Here is a 21569-nt window from a genome sequence, read left to right as displayed (position 1 = left end):
TACTAGAAAAGCCTGTTTCTCAATGAACAATTTCCATTAATGAGCATAATTTCCATCAATGCTACACAAAAATGATTTTGTAAGGAAGCTTTGACTATCCCTTTGCATGGAAAATAATTTAAATTTTACAAAACCTAATCAGTGCTTTACAGCAGAAGCAGTTTAGTTTGGTGTAGTAAATAATGTACTTGAAATGAGGAAATTCTAAGTTCAGTTTCTGCCTTTGACCCTTACTTGGCTGTGTGTCCCTGGACAAGTCAGTTACCTTGTCTCAACTCACTTTTCTCCTAGGTCAGTAGCTGTACAGTTGGCCCTCGGCCCCAGGCTTGTTGTGAAGAGATAACATAGAAAGCACTTGACAAATATGAAAGGGCTTTATCTTAGTGTTGTTATTGTTGGTCAATTTATCATTGAAAGGATATGGTTAAATACATCTGCAGGTAGATCAAGCTACAGTTGTCGTGCATGTTGAGAATTTGACTTTACCTGGACAGTTTCCAGAGTGTCGGTTCTTTATCTTTACCATTTTTAATGACATTCTTTACATTATTTATTAGGGTAATACATAAAATTTCTATAATAATAATTCATAAAATATAAAATCACAATTTTCATAAAACATTATTATAAAATTGAGTATTATTTTTAAAACTTCAGCTATAACTAGAGTATGTCTTTAGGCAGAAAATTGAAAATAAAATTCTCTCTCTTATTTTACTAGCAAAAATAAAATTAGTAGACCCTTGCTGCCATCTCCTTATAAAACCAAAGTCTTTGTCCTTTTCTTTGGTGATTTTTGAGTCATTACCATTAACTTCATATTGTTATATAAAGAAGCTGTGTTTCAGTACTTTCTCTTGAAACAGGACACTCTTAGATAATGCCCTAAAGGCCTATTATTATGCTTTGTATCCTTTTAAAAATCCTTTAATTAGTTTATAATAATATATTTTGTCAATTTTAAGCACGTAAAATTAACTGAATGTCAATTTTAATAAGCTACACTGACTCAAAATCTGATTTTTTTCAGATAGTACATTTGCTTGTCTTTTTTTCTTCTTGGAAAGCTGAGTGTGTGTGTGTGTGTGTGTGTGTATATATATATATATATATATATATATGCATATATTATACACATGCACAACCCATGTGGATATAGATACAAACTATATAGTTTTATGGTCACCTTAGTTTTAGTATAATTCAAAATACTTCAGTTAATCCAATGTCCCTGTAGGAGTCAATGATGTGTACTTCTTGCTTTGGCCAAGTTTAAAAAAAAAAAAAGTCTCATTTTGAATCTTTAATCTCCTGGTTCTGTCCACTTTATTCTGCATCTCCAAAGCCATCTGTTTTGCCATTTCTTATAATAATATATCATCATATCCTTATACCATAATTTGTTTAGCCACTCCTCAACTGATGAGCAAACTATTAGTTCTCAGTTTTTTTTGGTTATTACAATTATCTTTTGTACATATTCAGAGCAGGAATTGAATCCAGAGATTGCCTGAGTCCCAGGTCACATGACAAAAGAATGCTTCATGATATCCTTATCTATCATTGCAAGATCCATGCATCGTGAATATCATTTTCATACCTGAATTGACCAGAAATGCCATGGAGGTTTTATTCCTTTTGTTTTAATTCTCTTTTACAGAACAAGTAACTAGAATGCTACAAAATGCTTGAGAGTATTAAAAAAAATTTTTAAATGGTTTTTAAACAAATGAAATTATTTGGGGAAGTACTTTTAACTGAACATTTGATTTAGCTATATACATTTTTATGTCGTTTCCATAGTAACATTTAAAACCAAAGGATCAACCTCTGAATTACTCATTATACTAAAATTCAATTTCATGTCTCTGTTGGAACAAAATAAAACCAGAAGATGGCCTTGGGAAAAACCATCCACCACAACTAATTAGTTATGAAAATAGCTTTTAAAAATCTAACTAATTTAAATTTCATTCATGTCAAAACAGTTTTTCTCTCTAAAATAAACAGTAACCTCAATGTATACAAATATGATCTGTGTACAGAATTCCTTTCTAAGAAAGAGATGTTTTGTTTATTACCCAATCAAGCTGAGTATAAAATGAAAAGCCAACAACTTTTGGATCTGTAGGTGTATAAGATTAAAATATTAAAAAATAAACAAAGCAGGGAGAGAATAGTGGTTGCAAAATATATCTGCCAAAACAATTTTCTTAAAACATGTTAAGCTAATATATTGTGCCAGTTTTTAAAATGTTACTATAGTGACACAATTTCTCATTTCCAAACTGAGGCTTTGTGACCTATGACCCATGTTCTTTGTTTCATGGTCAACTCATTTTAGTATCAGGAAATATGAACATCTTGTTTTCAGTGGAAAGCCACCATTCTTTTGTTTGGCGTATAACTTATAAAGAAACATTTCTGAAGACGGCAGCAGGGATTCCCCCCCTCCAAACAACTCAAACATAATGCTTCAACTGGATTCTGTAGTGGAAGACTCTCCAGAAGATAGGCATGAGATGCCCCTCAAGCCCAGGACAACTTGGGAGATTGGGGGAAAGGTCTGGCTTGGTAGGCCTCAGAGCTGAGTGGGCCCTGCCAGTGGCTCATCATTGGCAGCAACTTTGCAGGGCCGGGGATTGAGCTCAGTGCTCGATGGCACTGTCCACACAGCCTGTGCTGCAGTGCTAGACCTAATTAGGAGATCAAGAGATAGTAAATCTGTGAAGAGTAAAAATAAGGGGAACCTATTATGTTCCATCTAATGCAAAAAAACAAAACAAAACAAAACAGGGGTAATCAATTATGATTTCAGACAAAGCAAAAATAGATTAAATTAATAGAGATAATTGGGGAAACTACATTTCACTGGGACCAGAGATAATGAAGTAATAATATTCAGTATATATACACTAAATAGTAGAATATCTATTTTCTTAAAGGAAAAGTTAAAAGAGTTATAGGAGGAAAGAGAAAAACTATATTAGTAGGGATCCTCAACTTTCCTCTCTCAGAAATAGATAACTTTATTTCCCTAGCATGTGTCAGCACCAGTCTGGAAATCTTGACCCCCTTTCTGCTCCCTTCACGTGCTGCAGTCTGGGTCTAGGAGGGTCTGGCGCCTCCCAAACTCACCAGGCTAGAAGCATGAGTGGGCATCTGAGGCTGGGTGGAGTGTCTGGCAGCTGCCCCAACTTCCAAGTCTTTAGCCAGTAGCTGACTAAGGAACCACCTAACTTGACAACAAGGTCTCCCTCCTTGGTCCTGGGGTCAGGACTGTGATGGGCTCTGTCCCTAACCCAAATTCCTCGAGTGTTTCTTCCTGGCAAACCAAATGGCAGATAAAGAAGCATGTTCCCTTTTCCTCTGGAGGACCAAGCCCCATCTGGGTGAAGACTGTTAGACAAGCAGAGTTGGTCCATGACACAAGGGTTCTATTCTGAGTACCTCCATTCATTATCAGATGCATCTTCCCGCCCCTCTCCCAATTTCTCTCTACTTATTTCTTTGTCTTCCTTTTTCCCAATCTTTTTCTTCTTTCTTGTCGACTGCTTTAAGCATATTAGGAACATCTAGAGGTATTTACAGGCATTGTTACTCCTGATGATGGAACTTAAGAGGAAAAAGAACTTACTGTTACTTGACTCGAACTACAAGTATAACACATTTCATTTGTTTTAGACCAACAAATCTTTCCTGGACACATATTTTAATAAAAACATACCATGGTATAATTGTGAGCCACTTTGTGCAAATCTGTACAACCTTGTGCATCGGCAAAAGAACGAATTCCAAGGCAGTTGGAGGGATGGAGTTGTTTCATTAAGAACTTGCAACATGCTTCTACAACCTGAGACAGCTGAAGAAGGCAAGCTGTAGATAACAGGCACTCAATATTATCTTCCTTTAATTCGAGATGACCTTAATAGAAAAAAGAAATCCAGTTAATTATGAAGCCATATTAACTGCACTTAAAGCTTAAAATCAACAAAAACCTGAAGTTATCTGCAATATTTCTAATAAGAACTCTATTTTCTCTTTGGTTGTCAAATACTTTAAGGCGTTCTAAAAATAAATAAAATAGTGAATAGAAAAATAATTCTAGTTCCCTGGCTTCTTTGCTAAATCTGAAGATTCCATTAATGTTCCATTTTCCACAAACATTTAATTTTGTAATGACCCTAATTACATAACTATTTTGTGATTTAGAAAAAATAAATGTTTATGAAACAGATTAAAAAAAAATCTATCCTCCATTAAAAGTACATAGTTTTGTTTATTTTAAATTGGACTATCAATTAGAGGATTTTATGGCCCCTTACTGCAATATATGGAATATAATATTTCAATGTGATAATAATAATTGAAATACAAAACTATCACATTCTATGGAATCTTCCCGATACAAGGCATGAGAGATTTAATGATAGAGTATGCTTTTTACTCAGTAATACAAATAAAATGAAGATAAATTTCTGTTAGCTGTTTCATTAAAATTTACTACCTGTATATGCATACTGAACCAAAGCCCAAAGTGAATTTGGCTCTACACCTTCCATTTTGATTTCTTCTTGTCTTGCTTCCCTTACATCATTAGTAAACATGGCAGCAAAATAATCAGACACAGCAGAGAGTACCAATCTAAGAATACATTAGGAGAAAAGAAAAAATCAATCACCTTTTTCAAGCTAATGTCCATTACTAAATACTTCTATTGAAAAAATCCTTTGAAAGTATATTATTCTGCGGGATTCATTTTAAATTTAACAACTGCTTCATGGTCCAGTTCCCCCTTTTGAATAATAAATTAACATTACTGACACTACATTTTTGGCTGAGGTAAATGATTTCTTTCAGTGTGTAAATCTATCTGTAATAACCAAAAGGAAAAAAAATACCACAAAGAAGATTAAATCAATTACAATTAACAAATGAAACTGGGAAACAATCCTGGGGTATTTTAAAATAAAAAAAAAATCAAAGTTTCATTTAAAATGTGTTTTAGAAATACATTGTTAGAGATAGTAAACAAAGGGCAGAACATTTTAGGGTAGACTTAATTTAAAATATTAAAGAACTTAGAAACACTCTAGTATTTTACTTTTTTATAGTTTGTGTTTTTCCATTTCAAGCATATGTCATGTAATTTCGCTGTTTAACACTGTTGGGATGAAATAAACATAGCCCGTCAGTAAAGTTGGAAAGGCCCTTTGTATTAGTCGATTATCTCTTTATTGTCCCTTGCCATTGAAATGCCTTCTTTTAATATTATTTTCACAAAATCATTTAATGATAATATATAAAATATTGCTATTAGATATCTGACTTTTAGAAGTTTTGAAGGTATTAACAATTAAGAAACTTGGCTAGTTCCTTCACTTGTGTGATAGTGGGCCATAAAGTATGATAAATATTAGCTTTCTCACTTGTAAAATGAGAGAATTGGACTAGATGATTTTTTTTTAACATTCCTTGAAATATAAAAATCTTTTCCCTCGCATGACTCAGCACCTTTGTTATCTTGAAATAAATTACATAAGAATGACTTCATGCGATCAATGCTTTGAATAATATTTTTCTTGAAATTTCTTTAAAATTTTTAAAGTTTCAAATCATTGCTGAAACACAGCTACCTGGTAAAGGCAAGTAGTTACAAACCTGACATTTGGAAAACCTGGTGCATGTTGTCAGCTATTCCAAAGATACTCCAATTGCCATGATCCGTCCTTCATTCTAGTTTAGCTACACACAGGGATGGTGATATCCTTGATTTTATCATCCACAACGGCTCTAATGTGTGTGTGACAATTTAACAGTTTTGACACTTTTCTTCATGAAAAATTTTCAAACTATACAAGATTTTACAATGAATTAGGAGATGAACAGTTGTCACATAGATTTTTAAAGTGCATATTTAAAACAGACATCTGATTAAAAACATTTTCTAAAAATAAATAATTTTTAAAAAATTGTACCTGTGAGCTGGAATCCTTCGATCACCAGCAACTAAAACCACATCACATAACTGTTTGTGTCTCAAATAATTTTCCATCTTTTTAAATGTTTGTTCAGCATGGTTAAGGGCCTGGAAAAATTCATCCGATGAACACGGTTCCATGTTATGGCAAGATGACAATGTCTGACTGCTGTTAGAGGTCCTTAAAAAAATACAGAATACAACTGGCTTGAAATGTCATAATCATACCTCTACTCTCTCTCTCACACACACACACAATCCCCCCTGCTCTCCTCCCTCAACCAGAAGTCCATTGAAATTTTTTTAAAAGCATGAAATAATCTATATTCCTGGCCATTTCGTCACCATACTTACTTACATTTAATATACATCATCCTTATCTCCTTACCTCACCCCTCCCCGCCCAGGTAGGATGGTTCTGATACATGAGCTTTTAGTTTACATTACCCAGAACCAGGCTACCTCTATTCTTCTACTTCCAAGGTATCTCCAAAAAATGTTGCCTGTTCTTTGGACACTGAAACCTTAGGCTTGGCTCCTGCATGCTTTGGCTCTGATAGGTGAATTTTCACTTTAATTTTTCAAACCAGGCCTCCACATGCCCCTGATCATCTCCACATGTGTGAATATCCCCATTTTTACTATATCCACTATCTCCCTAAACTTCAGTTATCACTGAACTTGTCATCCTTTGAGATAGACTCATTTGTACATTTGTACACCGTTTTTCACTTGTACTACAGCCATCTGAATCTTCCTAACTCTAATTAAATCAAGCAATTGTAGACCTAAAAGAGGTCATCTAGAGTCCATTCATTTGTCTCACAGCAGGGAGGCAACTAAATTAATTCAGAAAAATAAATACAGTTGGGCCCCCTAAATTATAAGTTCTTTGTCCAAAAAGTTCATTTACAAATCAATTTTATATATGTATATGTATATCTATTTATAACTTAGAATAAATGTTATAATAGAAACAATACGATAAATGGTATTTAAATTCCCAGGTCAGTCCATAAAAACTCCACTTAATTTGTAAATTTAAATCTCCATTACACATAAAATGCAAAAAACCTGGAAATATAAATCTGGAGCTGTAAAGATAATCATCATTTGTAAGGCAACTCTTCATGGTTTTTACAAATTGAGGGGTATCAAGTGGTCAATTAAAGGTATGTTCATTTAATGGGCATTTAACAAACATCTATTGTTTGTGTGCTCAGAATTACATCTGTCTTAACCATGGCAAAGGTTTCTGGTAGTTTTCAAAGTCACTCAACTCCCAGAAACAAGTATTAGAATGAGAACTGTATACAAAAAGTGATACATACTAAAATATTTCTAGAAACCCTTAAAACATTGAGGAAAAAATTAGTATATTCAAGGTGAGAACTATGTACTAAAAGGAAGAGATGTTTTATATATATGCATACATATATAAAACATCTTTTATATTACATTATCTCTAACATGTAAACCAAAATAGTTCTAAAAACCCTTAAAATATTGAGGAAAAATAATAGAAATAAATTAAATCAGAAAATTTCCAATGTTTTTGGTATATATAAAATTTGATTAAGTAATATTTTAACTCAACATTTATCAAGATTCAAAACTCTACATTAAATTATAACTTAAAATAGACACTATATTATAGTATACATTATATATATTAAACTTGTCTCTAATTTTTAAATAACACATTAAAAGTTATCATCGATTTGGATAAAGGCGTTAATTACACGCTCACTGAATTGGGAGATGACACAAAAAAGGAGAAGGAGCTAAAACATCGGATGATAGAATCAGGATCCAAAAAGTTCGTGATAAGATGGAACATTGGGCCGAATCAAATAAAATGAAATTCATTTGGGATTATCAATGTAAAACTATATACTTGGATAGGAAAAAAATACATTTCAAAACTACGAAACAGGGAAGGGCTGGCTTAGGTAGCAACGGTTCTGAAACAAGGTCTGAGGGTTTTAGTGGACTTGCGCTTCAATGGGACTCAGCAGAGACGTGGAGCCCAAAGGCTGGTCCGGGGCTGGGCGCCATGCGGAGGGGCGGGGCTTCCAGGAAGAGGAAGGTCATAGCTATCAACCAGCCTATCACGTGACTTAGGCGAGACCCCTTGAGGTCAGAAGGAAGGAAGCTGGGACCAGGGACAGCGGAAGGGGGGGAGGGGCTGGCTCCCCGGGGAACCACGCGCCTCCGCCAAGGGCCCCGCCTGCCCCAGCGCGGTCCCAGCCTGGCCCAGACACCGCCAAGGTCCCCCAGAGAGTCGGCTCGGGCGCAAACACCGAGGGATGTCGGCGGGAGGCCTGCTGGGCTAACGAGACCCCCGGCGGGAGAGGAAGTCCAGCAGCCCCATCAGGAGGGCCCTGGGAACAAGGCGCGAGGGAAACAGGAGGGCTCCCTTCCAGGAGCCGCCACTGGGACGACAGCTCACCTTCGATCTGTTTGCCTCAAAGGGCAGAACCGGCAGAAATAGGCCCAAGTTGCAAAGAGACAAATTTAAGTTGAAGGTCAAAATTTTCCCAACGAGTGCCGTCCAAAAGCGGAATGGGCTGCTTCGGTCGGGGTGGCGCCCCCCCCCCCCCAGGTGCGGAGGCAAAGAGCCGGACCGCCTGTCGGGATTCCTTGGGGGTACAGGTTATTAGACGGTCAATGACACATCTTCCGACCTCCAAATTCGTGATCCTATGACCTAATCGTGAATCCCGGCTCTTTCGTCGGTTGGCTCCGTCGTAAAAGGAGGATATTAGACTGGCTCACCTTTCAAGTTCCTTCTAATGCAATCCAGTATAGGAAGGTGTCAGTAAATGACTGAAAACCAGGGGTTGAAAGAAAGAACAAAATGAAGGGTTTGTACAATCAAACTATGAATAAATAAATACATTTAAAGTAAATGTAATCAGGAGCATCTTGATCAAATTATACTCAACTCTCACATAAAAAGCATCCTAATTATGAGTTATTTTTATTATTGTTAATAGTAAAATTTAGAAATAATTTATTATTTTTAGCAAAGGTAATTACTGAGATTTTTATACATACTGAATAGCCTCACAATACAAATTTAAAATATGCAATTGGTAAATATTTAATTTATGTTAATTATGAAACTTGGCAACTATATCTCCATATAGAGCATGCAAAAGTAATTTGGGCTTCTATTATTATAATCCCTAATAAAATGGTACCATGCATTTTGTGGTCTAGGTGAAAAGACCCAGACAAAGGTTTCCATCACATTAGATAGTACTTTATTAAAGATATGTGGAAGAACATGAAGGATAAGAAAGAATAGAAAAGTTGCAATATTCACCAGTGAAGGAGAGCACACGACTCATAAAATCACATAGGATATGGCAACAACTGCACTAATATTCTAATATTTTTACTTGTTTTCTAAGTAGAAGCAGTTTTAAAAGGTCAAGTTTCAAATACTATCATTTGCTAAGCAAACACATTCTCTGTCTGTGACAATTAAACATTCTCCTGTTTATTTGACCAGTGGCTACTGTGTGCATGCTATGCTTATATATCAGACTAGTGTTGTGCTACTGGAGTTTCCTCCAATTCAGCTTTTTTCTTCCTGGCTTCAACCTAGATTCATTTTTAAAAGATCCATTGTTAATATAAAATCCTATTCCTAAATTTCACAAGTTTATCTGTGCCCTCTCTATTTGCCTTTGCTCCTTAAATACATCTCTCCAAACTCTCTGACCCAATAAGAATAATAGCTAATATTGGTACTTGCATTGTGTTAGGTACAAACAAACAATTATCACCTTATTTATTCTCACAAACCCAATAAAGGTAGGTGCTAATTCTTATCCCCATTTAACTATGAGGAAACTGAGGCAAAGGGAGATTAAACGACTTGCCCAGGACCACACAGTAAATTGCTGAGGTTGGATTTGAACTCAGTTCTTCCAGAGCCCAGGCTCCCTCCATCACACCCCATAGTTGTTCCTGCAGTCATTGGGGCCTTAGCTGCTACCTTGTGCCAGTCTAAAGTTCATAACAACCATTCTCTGAATATGGAGCTTATTGAGCAGGCTGAAGAAATAAGATGGACAGATTATCACTGTATGGGATTATCCAAACACCTGCTAGTTTTCTTTGATGCAAACTCAAAATTCATTATATGCCTATAAAATCAAAACAGATATAACAAGAGGTCTCAGAATTAGTGGGGACTCGGTAGGATTCATCTTCATCTTCTTCTTCTTCTTCTTCGAGAGCAAATACTAGAAAATATTATCTAATTAAGATTCCAAAAACCACTCAAATACTGCTGAAATGTCTGCTTATATTTACATATAAAATTGTGTATATTTACATGCCTGTCACAAGAGATCTCAGGGCAGAGAATATGAGAATGAACAACAAAAGGCTGTGTAAGTGGCACATTATTTCCAGCTGGAAAAGCAGATGCTAAAACTTGAGATATTATGTCTCGGCCTTGTGGAGATGGCAGCAAAGGTGGCCCCCTGCTCCAGTACTTTTCCTCTTGAAGGCTATACCGGTGCCATATTGCCCCAGGGACCCTCAGTGGTGGCTGCATGGCTCAGGCCGGAAGCAGGCCCAGGGATGGGAGAAAACCCTGCTATTCTCAAGGCTCTCGGCTTCAGGGTTCTAGGGCTAGAGCTGGCAGTGATGCTATTCTGCCTTGACTAGGACAACATCTTTGTTCTCTTCCTCCAGGTACCTTGTTGCTGTGGTTACCCTTTGACTTATTGATGATGAGCTAGTGATTTCTGCATTATGGAAAAGAAAATAACATCACGTGGTCAGATTCTTTGGCCTTGAGTCCATATATTCTGTTGCTTCTTTTCTCTTCCCTTCCCTTCTCTCAACTACTTTAGATGTAATGAATATGCCCTTTAAAGAATGCTTGCGATGACTTCATTCTTGAACATCCTTTTTTTTCCTTTTATGGTTAAGCTCAGATCTGCTGGTTAGGTCACCTTCGGTTGCATGTGGAGCTCCATTGCTCTAAGGAACACAATATTCCAATCTCTTCTACGTTTTTCACTGGGTGCTGAATAGGCATATTAAATTTTCCTTTATACTTGAAGGTCTTTCTCTTGGTCACTTGCAAAAATTGTTTTTTTTCCTCAATGGAATTGTTAAATTAAACATGTCAGAGTTTGCAGCCCTGGGTTTTGTCCTACAAGGATTCCTTTTGACTGGCATTTTGTTTTCTGTGTTTAGAAGTTCTGGGCAGTTTTCTCATATTATTTCTTGCATTATGATGTTCAGGTCTTTTGGCTTGTAGACTAATGCAATACAATAGGTCTGGTAGACCTATAATCCTTAAGCCTGTTCCTCTGCATCCTATCTTTGAGATATATAACCTCTACTTCTACAGGTGAATATGCCCTGTCTGCCTCCTCCTCAAAAAACCCTCAGTTGATCCTTCCATCCCTGATAATCATCATCCTGTATCTCTTCTGTCCTTTGTGACTAAAGTCCTTGAGAAAGCCATCTATTTCCTCTCCTTTCACTCTTAAACACTCTACAATTAAACTTCTGACCTCATTATTCAACTGAAACTGCTCTCTCCAAAACTACCACAAATCTTTTAATTACCAAATTCAATGGCCTTTTTCCAACATTCATTCTTCCCGACCTTTCTGTAGTCTGTGACATTATAAATTACCCACTTCTCCTTGAAACTTTTTCCTTTTTAGGTTTTCAGGACCCCAGTTGTTTCCTGGTTCTCCTACCACCTCTTCCAAACATTCCTTTTCAGTCTCCTTTACTAAACTAAACCCATTTACCCAGATCATGATCTCCTAAAAAAAAAAAAAAAAATGTTCCAAAGGGTTCTGTCCTGGGTCCTCTTCTTTTTTATCCCTTTATACTACTCTTCTCTGGTGATTTTATCAATTCATTAATAATCATCTCTAATGTAGATTCTCAAATATATTTAACCAACCTTAACTTGAATTGTTGGAACTTCCAGTCTAGCACCTCAGACTGGATGTCCAGTAGACATCTTAAATTCAACATATCCAACAGTGAACTCATTTTCTTTTCTCATAAACTCTCCCCTACCTCCTAATTTCTGGAGAAGGCCATGTCATCTTTCCTAGTCCCTCAGGCTCACAAAGCTCACATTCCCACCACTTGTATCCCAGCAGTGGCCAAGGCTGTTGAGTCGATCTTGGCAACATCTCCTGAGTAGGCCCTCCCCTTGGTCATGGCCACTGCTTTGTTGCAAGCCCCCAACATCTCACACCTGAACTACCATACTAGATTGACGATGAGTTTACCTGCCATGAGTCTCTCCACAGTCCAATCCATCCTCTATTTAGCCATGAAATAATCTCCCAAAAGCACAGGTTCTATTATGTCACCAGCCTATTTAATAAACCCCAGGGGTTCCCTATCACTTCTGGGATCAGTCAAAGCCCTCTATGGCCTAGTCTCCACCTTTCCAGCCCTCTTCCACCTCACCTTCCTCCCAGACATTCTTCTGCAACACCAGTCTCCTTGCTGCTTCTCCCCTGAGACATTTTCTCTAGCTATGTTCCATGACTGGAATTTTCTCCTTCTTGGTTGCCTTCCAATTCCAGCTAAAATTTCCAGCCCTTCATTTCAGCACTTTGCCTGCTGACCACATCCAGCGTATCCCGGTAAAGCCGGCTTCTCTGCTTCTGCTGGCTCGTTGCCTTCTCCGTCAGACTGTGAGCTCCTTGAGGGGCCGGGGCTATCCGCTGCCCGCTTCCAGACTGGTGGTGTCAATGCATTTGCATTCCCAACCAGCAATCTTCTCAGCAGACTGCTCTCCCTTACAAATGAGGAATTACACAGGAAGACAGGAATAAAGGGTTTCAACAAGGAAAAGCAGGCCTGTAAGAAATAAGAGGCCAGGTGTGCAAGCGGCATGAAGTACCACCAATGAACCCACGGTATGTATGAGCAGACCTTGTTTTACTCTGTTACCCTTTGCAGATATTACACTTTTTACAAATTGAAGATTTGTGGCAACCCCGTATTAGGAAAGTCTATTGGTGCCATTTTTCCAACAATATGTGCTCACATCATGTCCTGTAACTCGTGTCATGAATTTTGGAAATTCTCACAATATTTCAAACTTTTTTGTTATTATTATATCTACTATAGTATGATCTGTGATCAGTGGCTTTTGAGGTTACCATTTTGGGGTTTTGGGGTTCCATGGACTCTGCTTAAGATGGCAAACTTAACCAATAAATGCTATGGGTTCTGCCTGCTCTACCAACTGGCTGTTCCCACTTCTCTTTTTTAGACCTTCCTATTCCTAAAGAAATAACAATACTGAAATTAGGCCAACACATAATCCCACTATTGACCCCACTAATAGACAACAGCACAGTATAAACATAACTTTATGTACTGGGGAACCAAAAAATTCGTAAGACTTTCTTTGCTGTGATATTTACTTTATCATGGTAGCCTGGAACCAAACCCACTGATACCCATGAAATGCAGGACGATGTGAGAAAGATCTCCTAGAACACTGGGTGTTCTCTATGATGGCAATTTTATGGAAGGACATAGATAATTTGGAATGGGCAAGTATGGCTGAATTGTAATTTGTTTCACTGGAGGGAATATTCACATTAATGAGATCATTGGATCCATTGGAATATTGGAATACTACTAAAAACTATTTAGATTATAGAGGTCCAATAGAATATGAGGAGTTCTCTTCTTAAAAATCCAGATTTTATTTTCTTCAAAGTAGGAATCTAATTCTGATTCCTATCATGATATATTATACAGGTCCCTAGGATGACACTGCATCTCCTTAGGAAGGAGAACCAAGAATCATTGCCTGTTTATGGCTACTATGATTTTTTTTTAGGGGGATATATTCTGTAGCATGAAATTAGGACTGCTTTGAATTTAGCTAACTCACATCCTAATAAAGACACTGGGGAGACACCAGATATGAGCAACTGGAGGAGGAACATTGGATAGAAGCAAAATGAGCTACAGAGATATGACTCTTGGAGGTGTGCCTGAGACCAAGCACGAGTTCAAACCCAAGACAGGCCAGAAGTTCCACCCAAAAACGTACCCCCTCTCCTACCCACATCCCCAGGATTAGGAATAAAGTTGAGGCTAGAATCTTCCCATGGCTAGCATACAACAATTATCATTATTCCTCTGTGTGGTCGAGAATAAACACAATGCAAAGAAAAGAAGGTAAGACCCAAAGATCTTCCCGGTGTGTGCCTTTTTGCAGATTCAGACTCTCAAACCAGTCTAAGCTCTCTGCCAGGTGGGCATTCCTGCCAGGACTGCCCATGAGGTCCAGACCCGAGATTCTTCCACAGAGGCAGGCAGAGAAGGGCCATAAGTCCCTTTGTAATGGCCAGCACCTGCAAGCATTTGTTTTCTGTGGAGATGAATTGAATTTTGTAACCTTGGGCAAAAGCCAAGGAAGCTCTGGGTGGCTGAGCCTTCCCATCTCTAAGCGTAATGTCTGCCCTGCTACTTCTCCATGTTGTTCTGAGGGTCTCGTGATACATGTGAAAATGCACCCAAAGAGCATTATTCACACTAGTGCGGGCAGTTTCTTGGTTGCAGAACCATGGCGTGTCTCCCCTATCCCTTAGGCCAGTTGGCCCAAGCCTACATTAAGTAAGTGATGTTTCTTAGAAGACAACGGACTACACACCATGCTCGAGACTTCATCTGAAAAAGCCCCAACAACAAACCAGGATCCCACTTCATGGCTCTCCAGCGCATGCTGACTGTGGGGCAGACTGAGCGCAGGACAGTCGGCCTTCCAACGGCCTGCGTGAGAATGGGGCTCAACAGTGGCTAAAGGTGGACCTCCAAGAAATCTTCTCAACCAATCAAAGGATAATGGGAAGGAAGGGGATGCCCCGTGAAACTCTCCTCCTGAAATAGGCTGGAGACCCAGGCTCCTGGCTGCCCAGAGTCACCACATGGGCTTTTCCCCTGGATTAGGGAGCCACCTTCACACAGCACCAGTGACATACACACTTACGTCTAAGGTACACTCCCACTGGGTGCGAGTCTTTAATTAAACAGCAGAGAGACTTCAGCTCCCAGCTGTGTGAGGCACAGCAAGCTGCTGGCCTCAGTTACTTCCTCTGTAAAATGGGGATAATGATAACATCTGCTTTATAGGGCTGTTGTGAGATCCAATGAGATCATATTTTTAAAGCCCTTAGCTCAATACCTAGCACACAATGCTAGATAATAAGTATTAGCTCTTGCTACTGTTATTATCATTATTATTAGCTTTTTAAGGGGAGAAACTTGTCTTTTTCATCCTTGTGATAGTACAGTATCTCTCAAATACTTATTAAATGAAGTGCTTTTAACATATGAGAAAAGAAAAATTATGAGATGCTAGATGACACATCATATATATGTAAAAATGACCTTTTCTAAGTCTAAGATGAAGAAATATGATACGATTTTAAAAATTACTTATAGAAGAAATAACACAAATCACAAAGAACAAATGATTGATTGACTGACCACTGAAAAATAACTAAAGGTTATAAACAAAAAAATTCTCAAAAAAAAAAAAAGAAAGAAAAAAGGATCTGCAAATTATTAACAAACTTATGGAAGACTGTTTCAAAACACCAACAATAAGAGAAATATAAACTGAGACAACCACGAAAGCTTCATTTTTCAGCAATTTGATTAAATCCAGGAGATTGACTAAAATTATGAGGGATGGAAATAGTCAATGTTGGAAGGGCTGTGGCAAGATAGGTACACTAATAACTGTTGCTGAAGCTATGAATTGGTTTAACTAGATAAGAAAACCAATTAAAATACTAAGAAAAAAAGTGATCAAAATATCTCTTCCTTTTTGACCTAGAGATTTCACTTATCGGAATATATCCTCAGTAAGGCCTAGAAGAAAAAAGAAAGGCCTATCATAAACTGACATATATACAGTAGTACTTTTTTGCAATAGAAAATAGAAATAAAGTGGTATATTGAGAATATAACTGATCATTATTTTTCCAAAAGAAGCAACTGATTTAAAGAATTCATAGAAGCACAAGAAGACTTGCCTGAAACATTATGAAGTGAAATAAGCAGATATAGAAAAACAATAATCATAGTGATTAAGAAAATGTAAGCAAAAAGAAAAATGAAGCTGTATAATTATACTAACTATTGGTCCCAGAAAAGAGATATAGAAATGCATTTCCCTCCATTTGTTGAAGAAGTAGAAACTATGGATATACAGTGTTGTATATTATTTCAAGTATGATTAATTTTTCAATTAGTTTTATTTATTTATTTTTACAAAGGCAGACTCACAAAATAGGGTAAAGAATACTGTTGAAAAAGAATGTGATTAAGAAAAGGTATAAAATTAAAAAAAAATAAAGTGGCTATGACTCAAAAGAAATAGAGAGGTGTGTTTCAATTATCTTATTTTTGAGAAAGTACAGTTCAAACCTTCCCTCAGCATTTTATTTATAAAAGTGAACAAGATTCTTCCTGCCTGTGATTCACTTATTCCATACTTGTTTACCTAATCCTCGGTTTTTTAAAATTAATACATTTAAAATTTTTTTTACATGATTCCTTTTTTAAATGGTTCTTTTTTTGTTTCTCTATTTTTTCTTCACAAATCAAAATATCTGGCTTATTCTTTAAATAATTCATTCACCAATCTCTCAGAAAGAGGTGACTATTTTTATATCATTCTAAGAATATCCCAATAAGATGATTTTTCATTATGTAGAATTACAGCATTAGTTAATTAGGTGTCATGTTAACTATGGCAACTATTTTTTACAGGGAGAGAGAAAAATCATCACATCTATTCAAATATATGTACATATGAAACACAATCCTCCTCAAAAAGAAGTTACATATTAAAAAGGTTTTTCCAGCTACAATGACAGATATGCTTCCTTGATTTGTAAGCAGTGGCTTGAAAATTCTTAAAAATGTTTTTCATTACATCTTAATGGCATACTATGTTATTTTCTAAATAGAGAACTGTCATTTGATTTTGGAAACAAAGATCAACTATGAATACTACCCCTTCATTAAATAAATCATTCTCTATAATATAGTAAGTTTCTAAAAGGAATAGAAAACATTAAAATTATATTAACTCTATTGCTCTTTCTCTAAATTATCAGTAGCTTAGACCTTATAGATAAATGTTTTACATAACATTAAGTGATTGAATTCATTTAAGAAAAGCTAAAATTAAAATAGCTGTCTGCCTATGCAAAATATAATGCCCTTTTCTCTTTTAAGTTCAAATGATTTAAAAGTACAAATAATTACAATTCAGTAGTGCACGAAACCATCAGCACATACAAACATGCTGCAAAAAATCCATATTCTATCATTATAGTAAAGAGATGCTTTAAAAAAAAAAAGCCAAACAGCTTATTTTCTACCAGTTCCTTAACATTCCTTTTGCAATGACAGTCAATATATATTCTATGCAAGTTTTATGAAAATCCAAAAAAGGAATGTCTGAATTAAGATGCATTACAGATATATCTTAATCTTTTACTTAATTACAGAATCTTAATTATATCTTTCATGGATGACTTTAAGAAAAACATTCTCTAGGCATAATCAAGATTTTAGGGAGCAAATGAAAGGAACAGCAAAGACTCTGATCCCTATCCCTTCTCTCCTCCTTCCCCTTTCATTTTCCTTTTAACCCCTTTTTTGTTCGTTTTCCCCTTTCTTGTTCCCTTCCCAACATCTGATAACAGCTATCTTCCTAATACTCCTAAAAGAAAATGTCACATTCCACTCAATAATTAGCTGCAAATTGCATTGAAAAAAAATGTACCATGCATTAGTAGCTGTCATCTTGGGAAGAGACATGTTACTATATTCTGTATCATCTATGGAGCTACACATAGGACAAAGAGAGCTTTACAGAATGAAAATATTATTGAGAAATATAATCCTAATAAAATTACATCTCTAACCTTTCGTTTTCATAGAAATTAAAGATCGGGCACATGGACTTCTTATGATTGTAGAATGTAATAGGTGGTACAAATTTAAAGCATCTTATCTATAAAAATGCCACTTTAAATTTTCAAGGCATTGACAAATCTATGTTAATTATCATGGACATGAGTTAGATGCAATCTATAAAGATGTTTCAAAACATGAATGCTGTATATACAGATTATTAAATAAATGAATGTAATATCTGCTTCCTTCATAATTTTACTGGGAAATATCACATTTTAATGCCATATTTGTTTGTCCTATCCAAAAGCTATATGCTTTGGTCAATTCAGCATTATGGGTTTTTTTTTCTATAACAGACATAAGAAATAATAAATGCCAAAGTATTTTAAAACATTAGCAAACAAATAGCAACTTTTAACATAAGAAAATAAGCGTTAACCTGCATGAACTGGTGTCAGATTCGTTTTCTTCTTCACTAGTTCCATCATCTACTTCTGGTCTATCAAGCCAATGTGCACCTTCACAATCTTCCGTTGTAAACTCAAATGCAGGGACTTCAGAGGTAGATGCCATTGGCCAAGAAGGTGAATTCTGAAAATCTAGTTGGCCGGACCTTCGGTACCCAATTGAAGCCAATGGTAACTGTAGGCTACATGGATCTAAAAACTTTCTGTCACCGTTTGTTCCGTTTTGTCCTCGATTCCAGAAATCTCCCTGTTGGCTGTCACTGGTAGAATTAGGAGATGATGCCTGATGGCCAAACCATCTCCATCTGATTTTTAAAATCTGCTTCACATCAAACTCTTTACGAGAACCAGACATCCTCAGAAAAAAGCAAGTGATCGTCTAGGCAACAGGACAAGAAGCAGTGCACATAAAAGATTTGTGCATCCAACCAAGACAAGAAAAGCACATGCTCTGCTGTCTACCGCAAGCAGATCTGGAGGAAAACAAATTTCATTCACATATGAATTTGAATTCACTTTCATAACACTCTATCAGGCTACAAAGAACAAAGGATAATGAAAAAAGGGCAGAGAGGGAGAGCAAGAGAGAGCGACGAGGTAGGGCAGTCCCAGTCAGGCAAAGAAAACTCTCCGGAGCCCATCTCGGAAAAGCCAAGGCATTTTCTCTTACTCTCCTCTTCAATGCTGACCATTAGCTTCCCAAACACTGACAGCATTCATTAAAATCCTTTCAAATGCAGAACACCAGCTCCCTTTCTTAAACCACAGAGACAGAGAGCACAATTCCTATGATGTATCTCAATCTCCACAGCTTTCTCTGTTAACTCTTTTATTGCTGACACAGGAAATTTATTTGACAGTCATTTCCTTTATAGGGACCAGTAACTTCGATAAAGTCACAGTATTTCCAAATGCTTTCAGGTGAGAGGATTTAAAGCCGGCAGGTACCTTGGAGACCCTTCACAGACAAAGAAACTGAGGCCCACCAAGGCTGTGACTGGTTTTTATAAAAAATCACCACCACCACCATCGCAGGCTGGGTCATTGCAGGAGAGGCCACCACGGATCAGGGCATCGTGGACCATCACAGGTGGGACCATAGCGGGTGAGTGCATCGGGTCTAGGAGCAGCAGGGTCGGGCAAGGTCACCTGCCCAGCTCTCTCCTCTAGCTTGGAGGCAGAGGGTTCGAAAAGCCCAATACAGATGATTCTACATCGGGGGAGCGATGGACCTCGCACTACCTGTGGGACTCTGGACAAGTCACTTCCCTGTGAGCCTCAGTCTAGGTCATATAGGGGCATCAAGAGCTGGACGTGACTGAAGTGATTCCACAGCAAGGAGAGGTAGTCACTGTCACTTATTGGAGGGATGGGCTAGGGGAAGAAAGCTGAAGATGAAAGAAGGTATGCTTTGATCCACCCTCAGTTCCCACTGTCCTTTCTCTGGGTGTAGATAGTTCTCTCCATCCCAAGTCTATTGGAACTGGCCTGAATCATCTCACTGGTTGTTGCCATGTACAATGATCTCCTGATTCTGCTCATTTCACTCAGCATCGGTTCGTGTAAGTCTCTCCAAGCCTCTCTGAAATCCTCCTGCTGGACATTTCTTACAGAGCAACAATATTCCATAACACTCATATACCATAGCTTAGCCATTCTCCAACTGATGGGCATTCATTCAGTTTCCAGTTCCTTGCCACTATAAACTGGCTGCTACAAACATTTTTGTACATGTGGGTCTCTTTTCCTCCTTTAAGATCTCTTTGGGATACAGGCCCAGTAGAGACAATACTGGATCAAAAGGTTTGCACAGTTTGAGAGCCCTTTGAGTATAATTCCATATTGTTTTCCAGAATGGTTGGATCAGTTCACAACTCCACTAACAATGTAGTAGTTTTCTCACATCCTCTCTAATGTTTATCATTATCTTTTCTCATAATCTTAGTCAATCTGAGAGGTATGTAATGGTACCTCAGAGTTGTCTAAATTTGCATTTCTTTAATCAATAGTGATTTAGAGCATTTTTTCATATGACTAGAAATGGTTTTAATTTCTTCATCTGAAAACTATTCATATTGTTTGACCATTTATTGCTTAGAGAACGGCTTGTATTACAAAGTTGAATCAATTCTTTATATATTTTAGAAATGAGGTCTTTATTAGTTACCCTTGGATGTAAAATTTTTTGCCAGTTTTCTGCTTCAAAATCTCATTTCTTTGATCTTAACCATCCTACGATGGTTCCTAGGGGAATCTGAGGCTGTAGCCAGTCAATAAGTATTTATTAAATGTTCACTATATGAAGGATACAAAGATGGTAAGGAGTCCACTAGAATTTACTGAAGATAAAGATTACATGGTTGGTATGCTGAGTGAAGTGACCAGAACTAGGAGAACATTGTACAAAGTAAAAGCAACATTGTGAGGATGATCAACTTTGATAGACTTTTGAGCTAAAACAATTCTAAAAAGCTCATGGATGGAAAATGCTGTCCACATCCAGAGAAAGAACTATGGAGTCTGAATGCATATTGAAGAGTATCATTTTCAATTTTTTCTTAAGATTCATGTTTTTTCCCTTTTGTTTTAATTATTCTTTCACAACATGATTAAGGTGGAAATATTAAAAAAAAAAAAAAGATTACATGATTGGGTGTGTACCAGGATGTTGAGAGAAATAGCTTGAGATGTTATATAAAATTATAAGACTTGACAACAGATTGTATATGGGGGGGGGGGAAGAGTGTGAGAGTGAAGAATCAAGGAGGATACCTAGGTTGCGAAGCTGGGTGACTGCGAACATAATGGTGCCCTCTATAGAAAAAGCTAAGTTAGGAAGAGGTCAAGGCTTAGAGGGAAAAATAACGAGTACTTTCTTGAATATCTTGAGTTTAAGATGGGACATTTGAGTTTACAATGTCTAGCAGGCAGTTTAGAGATTCAAGTGTGAAGGTTTGGAGAGAAATCTGGCCTGGATAAGCAGATCTGAGAATCCTTGGTTCAGATGACAGTTGCATCAATAGGAGCTAATGAGATCACCAAGTGAGATAGCATGAAACGGGCAAGGATGAGCTCTGCTGTGGAAGACTCCAGAGAGATGATGAGGAGGAGAACTGAAGAAAGGTCACTGATAACTTTGCAGAAAGCCACGT

General features: G+C 37.1%; 1 protein-coding gene across 3 annotated transcripts in view; it reads right to left on the bottom strand.

Moving 5' to 3' along the window:
* The window catches only part of KLHL5 (kelch like family member 5), an 89637-nt gene that overhangs the window by 27418 nt on the left and 40650 nt on the right, over positions 1–21569 (bottom strand). For 2 of the 3 annotated variants that reach the window (XM_051967618.1, XM_051967617.1), the window contains exons 2-4: positions 5979–6161; positions 4508–4644; positions 3728–3924 (exon numbers count right to left, since the gene is read on the bottom strand). In XM_051967618.1, the coding sequence (XP_051823578.1) occupies positions 3728–3924; positions 4508–4644; positions 5979–6121 (477 nt within the window). In that variant the 5' untranslated portion in view covers positions 6122–6161. Of the gene's footprint in view, positions 1–3727; positions 3925–4507; positions 4645–5978; positions 6162–18389; positions 19193–21569 lie in introns of those variants that run through there. The other variant, XM_051967616.1, reaches the window with a different exon arrangement.

This window comes from Antechinus flavipes, chromosome 6 (genome assembly GCF_016432865.1).
Source record: "Antechinus flavipes isolate AdamAnt ecotype Samford, QLD, Australia chromosome 6, AdamAnt_v2, whole genome shotgun sequence".
Taxonomy (NCBI): Eukaryota; Metazoa; Chordata; class Mammalia; order Dasyuromorphia; family Dasyuridae; genus Antechinus; species Antechinus flavipes.
The sequence above is the reverse complement of the archived record's forward strand: the minus strand, read 5'-3'. Positions and strand labels throughout refer to the sequence as shown.